Below are 7,893 nucleotides of genomic sequence, written 5' to 3'. Positions count from 1 at the left end.
GTTGGGGTAGAGAGTAGCAGAAGAGTATCCAACACTGGTATGTGTAACCACAGAACTCTGGAATGACCAAGAGTTCCTGGGACAGACCCTGGGCGTGCCCTACTTTATGGTGCTGGAGGACAGTGGACAGGTTTGGCTGCAACTGGGTTGCCATGCCATGGCCCAAGGGTGAGGAATACTGCAGAGCTGGAAGGCCATTCACACACCTCCCCCTTCCCCCCACCCCCACACACTCAGAGCTGACAGGCTACATCAATGGTGGTGGTTCTAAACAGGAGAGCTCACTGTTGGCTGGGGCCTTTGGAGCAGCTGCTCTCCCCACCTCTTCTGTCTTCAAAGTGCATTATCAGTGCAAGAAGTAGGACTGGATCTTGGGGTGCCACATGGTGGGAGACGTACCCTAGCCGGGTACTCCCAGGTCCTCTCTTCCCTTTTGCCCAGACCTCTACCCCCACCCCAGATTCCTCTCATGCTAAGACCAAAACTCTTGCTGAACCTCATAGGTAGTGGATCTGTGTGTGTTTAGTTCAGATCTACACAGCGGAACAGTGTTGTCCTGGCTCTGCCCCTCTGCATCCAGATCCAAAAGGGCCTGTTCAGCAGGAGGAGGGTGCCCTGCCTGAAGTGGGAGCAAAGCAGGAAGCCCTGGCCGCTCTTCCACAGTGCTACTGCTGCTTGCAAAGCAGGAGTCTAGGTTGCTGGGTGTCTCTGTGCTCGAGCTGTTGGCGGGGGAGGCGCTGCGGGCATGGCTGGGGGACACGAACCACCAGGGGTCCAGCCGCTGCCGGTTGGCAGAAGGGCGGGGCCGGGGAAGAAACTCCAGAGTCTTAGGTCTTTCCAGTGTGGAGTCCTGATGAGTGTTCCACCGCCTTGGTGTAGGGGGAAAGACCAGGTTGGGGTCTGGCAGGCGGGGTACCTCACCAGGATCTCGGCTGGGGCTCGGAGTTTTCAGCATCCCTGGACAAAGAGAAGGAAAAAAAAACAATTAGCTGAAGGACATGAGGCAAGGGTACCATGCAATGGGGGGTCAACAGTCACAGTGAAGGACTGCATAGGAAAGAGTAGAATGAATCTTGGGAGTGGAGGGTGTCAACCAGAGTTGAAAAGTGACCCAAAAGTAATTCCAGTCGATGACATGATTCTCAGCCCATCTGTCTACTCACTCCGTAACTAGGGTGCTTCAGGTGACCACCAGGGGATGGGAAGGAAAAGCAGTAGGGTGATATACAGTTATCCCTTCCACACTGCAGGGGTTAGGGACATGGTGCCCCTGCGATCCGGAAGATCCACATAAAATTTTTTGGCCCTCCCTTCATACCAGAGACGAAGTCTGAATTTTTTCTTTTTCTTTTATGGGGTGTTTATGGTATCTTATTGTAAAGTTGGGGTATATTTATGGTATTAAAAGATAAAATATGCTGGTATTATACAACACTATACTGTATGCATTTCTGAGTTTCTAAACTTTTTCTGTGTCATCTGCTAGCCTTTGCATATTGTCTGTGGCCTCTGCAAAACTCCCCCCCAAAATTCCCATTTTATTTTTTTAATTTTTTTCCCCATCTAATTTCTTATGCTGACCCATGTTATATCAAAACCTGCAATGGGGGAAGTCCCAATGTGGAAAGGATAATTATATAAGAAAAATGTCAGGATTCAGATACTTAACACATCAGTATGAACAGCAAGTATTAGCAGGTGGGTCTCCATAAAGAGCAGGTAGAGAGGAAGAATGGAAGACAAAAGCTGGTGGTGGCCTACTCATGGGTATGCAAAGATATGCCTATTTATGTTCAAGCACAGTATCAGATTAAGCAGATGTCAATGAGGGGTTAGCGAGGATGTGTATGAATGGGTATGGACCTAGCTACTAAAAGGTCTTCTGAGTCAACACAATAACGATATGCAGAAGCCTAGTGCATGATAGGAAATAGCCCTCAGTCACTACAGGAAGTTTTACTTCCCCAAAATTCGAGTATTTGAGTTTTTAACTTCAAACTCCTCAAGAGCCTGGCAAGCTAAACTTGGATACATTCGAGTATTTGAGTTTTTAACCTCAAACTCCTCAAGAGCCAGAAGCTAAACTTGGATACATTCTGCCCTGTATATTATACAAGCTATGATGACTTAAAGTCTCCACATGCATCCTATGTTTGATTCTTCTTAGGCCCCAGGAAATTTCACTTCAACCCGATACCCAAATTGGGAGACGCTCTTGAGATATAGGGCAAGCTCTGCCCAATTGGAGCAAGGGCAAATCAATGAATTTCCCTAAGACCTCAGCTCCAGACCTTCTTCAACAATTGAATAGAAGCTTGCCTTGGAAAAAGGGAAACTTTGTTCATTCACAGGGCATTCTAGAGAAAAGAGGAGAAAGGGAGAGAAGGAATGGGTGGCAGTAGTGATGGTAGTGATGGTGATGGTGGTGGTAGTGGTGGTGGTGGTGGTGGTGGTGGTAGTAAGGCTCACCTGCACCTGGTGTGGCACTCAGCCCATTACTAGATGGGCTGCCATTGGCCAGGGGTGCCACCGGCTTAAGTGCCCCATCAGAAGGAGTTCGTCTGTGACCAGTAGGTTGTGTGGGAGCAGAAAGAGTGACATGGGTGGGAGTCAAGGACTGGTTGGGGTCTCGCTTGAAACGCTCAACTTGGACATTGACCAGTGGGTTGTTGGTGCGAGGGGGCAAGGGAGCCGCCTCAACTGGAGTGACTGGCATCTCATACACCACAATCTCATCGCTGTCTGATCGAAGGAGGGACCGAGTAGAGTTGCACTCAGAGATGGAGGACAAAGAAAGTAGCGTCAGAGAAGCTGAGGGGTCCCCCAGGAACAGCACTGGTTCCTCCTTCTTGAAGAGCTTGCGGGAAGGGGGGCTGGTACTCCGGCGGGGGCGGCTAGCCCTCTGGAAAAGGCCCTCACGCCTCTTCTTCTCCTCTCGGGGTGGCAGCTCAGGTTCTTCTGGGGGTAGCAGCTGGCACTTTCCTGCCTCCAGCAGGTCAAACCCTAGGCCTGTGGCAGCCAGAACAGCCCCACAACCCAGGAGAGCTACCTCACAGCGGCGATGCTGGGTTCCTCCTCGCTTGAGGCTGTTGGTAGGTGTTAACTGTGGGGTGCTGGTAGCTGAGTTAACTGGGGTGGGCTCCTCATGGGTTCCATCTATGGATGGGCCATCCACCTCATCGCTTCGTGGGAATGGAATGCAGAGGTAAGACTGGTTGGAGGAATGGATTGCTCGGCTCTCCCCACTCCTCAGGCCTTCGATTTCTTCATCCTCTGTGGGGTGGAGGGTGATGGATGAGAGGCAAAAAAACAAGACCAGATTGATTGAGCTGGCAACTTAACTCCCTCCCTCTCTCCTGGCTTTGCTGAGTAACAGTCAGTGATACTCAAAAGAAATGAGGGGGGAGAAAAACCAGTATAGTCCGGTGGTCACATGAGAAAATAGGTATTGGACCTCTAGAGCTTTCTCCCTAATATTTTCCAATGACTGACACGGGGAAATTATTATTCCTCTTAGCACCTCATCTTTTACATCTTTCTAAAAGGGAGATCAGCCAACATTTTACATCCTTCTCTAGTGACTTTTGAGCTAGGAAAAAGAAATAACAGGTCGCAGCAGGCTGAGAGACGGGAATCATTTGGTGTCAGATTAATTTGACCCTTCCAAGGTAAAACTCTAAGTATGCTTTGCATTCTGTTAGAAACCTTGCCACCAACACCCTTGACCTTGATCTCTTGGGTCAGGGAGCAGAATGGGGGAGAGCGCTTTGGCTCTACCTTTGGCTTCTCCTCCTGCTTGGGTGGGAGGAGGACCTTGGGAATTTCCCATCAGTGTCCCTCAGCCCATCAGCAGTGTCTGGCAATAGATTCTGAATTAGGAGCCAAGGACAGACTGGATGTAGACTCACAGGTCTACAAAGAGCCCAATAAAGAAAGGACATCTAGCACTCTCTCCCTTTTCCATAAGATTATAAGCTCCTTGAGGGCAGGGACTATCTTTCTTCTTCTTATTGTATTCCCAACATTTAGCACGGTGCCTGGCACATAGTAGGCTTAGTACATGTTTATTGAATTGAAGTGAATGGAATTTTTCTCTTTTTGGCACCCTCCTATGGAAAGGGATTGCTCTTGGGATGTGGATAATAGATAGAGTGATAGAACCAGGAAGACCCAAATTCAAATACTTGCCTGGCCATATAACCTCTTTGAGCCTCAATTTCTTCATCAAAAATGGGTATAATCATAGTACCCACATACCAGGGGTGTTGTATGGATCAAATAGGTAATGTTTGGAAAGAGATCTGCATACCTTAAAGCAGTATGTAAATGTGAATTATATGGGGAAATACTTTATTTATCTTTTATTATTATTGTTTGAACCTAACTTTATGTGGCTTACTATAATGGTCAGGCTGACCTCAGAGATCCATCAGGGAAGCTAGAGGTCTGCAGGGAATGCTCAGACCTCAGTTGGGTCTAGGTTCCACTCAATGCTTGTGTTTTGCATTCCCCAAATCTGAATGTTTATGCTTAATTTGAATGCCTAAAAACAGTCCTTTGGCACACCTGTCTGAACCCTGGATAATGTAATCCTTGCTGAGATTGGACAAGAGTCACGACTCCTTTCTGGCTCATTCTCCTCTACCAAATGACCAAATAACCAAATAAATTTCTTTCTAAAACAATTTTAGGTTTGGGGGTTCCTTCTCATGACTAACATCCATCATTATTAATACTGTTATACTAATCCAAGGAGCAGCTAGGTAGCACAATAGAGGAGAGTCAGGAAGACCTGAGTTCAAATCCAGCCTCAAACACTTACTAGCTGTGTGACCCTGGGCAAGTCATTTCACCCTGTCTGCCTCAGTTTCCTCATCTGTAAAATGAGCTGGAGAAGGAAATGACAAACCACTCCAGTATCTCTAAAAACCCCAAACGGGGTCACAAAGAGTAGGACACGACTGAAATGAACGAACAACAAACAATACTAATCCAAAGTGATCTTCTTCAAATAGTCCCATTGATTAGAAGCAGACACGATCCAACTAGAATAATCCAGATAGCCTGGAAATACCCTTTCCTGCAGGAGAGTAGGGCAAGGGTCACTCTAGGTGGTAAGCAGATAACCTAGTCTATGACTAGCGTGAAGATATTTCCAGAATACTGATAATAATAATTAGCATTTATATATAAATGCTTTGCATATGTTATCTCGCTGATTCCCCAACAACCCTGGGAGATGGATGCTATTACCATCCCCATTTGATAAATGAAGAAACTGAGACAGACAGAGGTTAAGGGACTTGTCCAGGGTCAAGTGTCTGAGGTAGGATTCAAACTCAGGTGTTCCTGACTCCATGTCCAGCACTCTGCCCACTGTATCATCCAGCTTCCTATGCTGATGGAAGAGTTGAAAAGGTTTTCTCATTTCTTGAAACCTCACTGATGCAGCAAAATAGGCCCCAAGAAGCCAGAGATCTTATGTAGTCAGTGGCCAAAGATATGCTATTAAGCTACATTGTCCTAAGATAATTAAAATATGCATGCATGTGCATCCCTCAAATGCACCCCCAGCACACCTCCTCATCAGAGAATCTCTTCTTCCACCAAGACCCCACTTAAGCACCACCTTCTGCGTGAAGCCTTTGGTGATCCCCTCCCCCCAACTGCAAGTGCAGTCCCTCAAAAATTCCCTTGCATTTAACAACTTTGTATTTATTTGTACCGATTCTCTTTATATTTATTCTGCGTATACTTACATACATCCTTGTCATCCTCATTAGAATGTAAGATCTGTTTGAGAAGGGATCATTTGATTTGTTTTAATTGTATTTATTATATTAACTTATAATTATTAGCTATCTGGCTCAGAGTAAGCACTTCATAAATGCTTGCTGATTGGCTGATCACAAAGTTGAAAAAAACCCTGAGAGATTATTTAATCTCACTCCTTGATTTTATATATGAGGAAACGGAGACCCAGGAAAGTGAAGGGATTTGCCCGTTGTCAGATGGTTAGTTTTACCTCCTATTGCACTGAATCGACCCTGAAGAGTTAGCAGGTCTCAACTTGGGCGGGGGGGGGGGGGGGGGGGGGGGGGGGGGGGGTGGAGCAGGTAGTAGCAACAATAAATTGGAGAAGAGATAATTTGTGATTTGGGAGTTAGATAAAAAAATAGTGGAAAGAGGGAATGAAACTTGAAAACGCTTCCACTAAGTGAAATGCTTTCATGTTCCAATGTTTGCCTCATGGCAGTAAGGGGGTCCTGAGGAATTAAGTAGAAGACAATGTTTTGAGATGTAATACTTTAAAAAAATTTTTTTTTGCTTTCTCCTCCTGGAAGTCCCATGAGGTAGAAATTGCAAGTATCATTATCCCCATTTTACGGATGAGAAATAAAGTAATTTGCTCAGGGTCATAGACTTAGTCATGGCTTGAGACATAATTTGAACCCTGATTCCATGTCCAGCACTCTTGTGCTGGACATACGGCTTCTCAAGCATGACCTATATGCTGTCCTTACCCATCTCGGCAAGGCTGGTAAATCCTGGGAGAGCAGGGTTTGTCCTCAGGCCTTTTCCCAAATTTGGAGCACTGTTTGACCACTGCTTGTATCCATCCACCAGGGATTTCAGGCTGCACAAAGGAAACAAAGGAAAACCATTACAACAGGTCATTACCCCTTCCCTCCCTGGGCTCCTTCCAGACTATCCGTCTGCCTTCAATCTGATCACACAGACTACTCAGTTCTGCTACTTTTGGAGGCCCTAATGTCCAGGGCTAGAAGGCCAACAGGAACCTGCTTATTTGTCAAAGTGAAATGAATCAGATGCTACAGGATAAGAAAAGGCAAAAGAGTCATGAGCTGTGGAAAAGTCTGAGAGCAGCAGCATAACATTAAGGCAGGGGATGCAGGTGAATGGCAGGAACAGCCAACCTAGCTATGCTTGCTCCCCCAGAGTATTTATTTCTTGGGCCCATTTTAAGGTGGCTAAAACCAATCCACGAAGAATGAACCCGACTAATTCATCTCCACTGAAATGTAAACTATAGGCAAGCCCCATGCACATGTAAGTTCCAGCAGGAAACAGCTCAGCAGAGGTTAGAGCACCCACCCTAGTTCACTCCAGCTGGCATCTTATTTTTCAGCCAAGTTCATGGCATGCTTAGGTAGCTTTCAAAGCAATCAGCTTAAAAAAAAATTAGCAAACCCAAAAAGGGCACTTTGAGCTGTATCATCGCCCCAGTGCACTTTGGGACATGTACATAGGTCAGAAATGACACTGTTCTCTTTTTAACCAGTTTTCCCAGAACCCTTCCTCCAAGCCATTTCAAAGTCATTAACTTGTGGTGATGTACTAGTGACACTCCCAGGAAATAGGTCAGGTGCCCAACAAGGCCCCTCTCATTCAAGAGTGGGGCAAATTGGATATCTGGCTTCAACTCCAGGCAGTCCATTAGACTACATGGTTTGGGGTTTTTTGTTTGTTTGTTTCTCCCTACTTGGAGAAAGATAATAAAACTTGTCTAAAGCAACTGTTATAGTGGAGATATCAGTAAGACAAAGGCAAAGGGAGGACTATTCCCACCATTCCGATCCATTCTGGAATTCCAGTCCAGTAAGAAGAGGTGAGAAGCTGCTTTATCTTCTACTGCATATACCCTACAATCCTACCCTAAGTGGGGTCTCCATTAAGATTCTGACCAGCTAAAAATTATTCAAGCTATCACTTGTTACAATGAAAAAATAAAGCCAGGAGTGAAGATGGCTGAACATAAACTTACTGCCTGATAACATGGTCTAGAATCTCCTATGTTTCCACAGAGAATGATATCATAACCTGCACAAAATGCTAGGGGACGGACAACCACGTATCATTTCTCAAGTTAAA

At 45.9% G+C, this 7,893-nt stretch overlaps 1 protein-coding gene across 2 annotated transcripts in view; it reads right to left on the bottom strand.

Annotated features, from left to right (window-relative positions):
• Positions 1–384: 384 nt before the first annotated feature.
• MAP3K9 (mitogen-activated protein kinase kinase kinase 9) overlaps positions 385–7,893 on the bottom strand; it is a 125,728-nt gene continuing 118,219 nt past the window's right edge. For both annotated transcript variants that reach the window (XM_036735483.1, XM_036735484.1), the window contains 3 exons: positions 6,525–6,637; positions 2,470–3,273; positions 385–957 (listed from right to left, as the gene is read on the bottom strand). In XM_036735483.1, coding sequence (XP_036591378.1) covers positions 473–957; positions 2,470–3,273; positions 6,525–6,637 — 1,402 coding nt within the window. In that variant the 3' untranslated portion in view covers positions 385–472. The remainder of the gene's footprint in view (positions 958–2,469; positions 3,274–6,524; positions 6,638–7,893) is intronic.

The sequence above is a fragment of the Trichosurus vulpecula genome, chromosome 8 (assembly GCF_011100635.1).
Source record: "Trichosurus vulpecula isolate mTriVul1 chromosome 8, mTriVul1.pri, whole genome shotgun sequence".
NCBI lineage: Eukaryota > Metazoa > Chordata > Mammalia > Diprotodontia > Phalangeridae > Trichosurus > Trichosurus vulpecula.
This window is presented reverse-complemented; position numbering and strand designations above follow the sequence as displayed.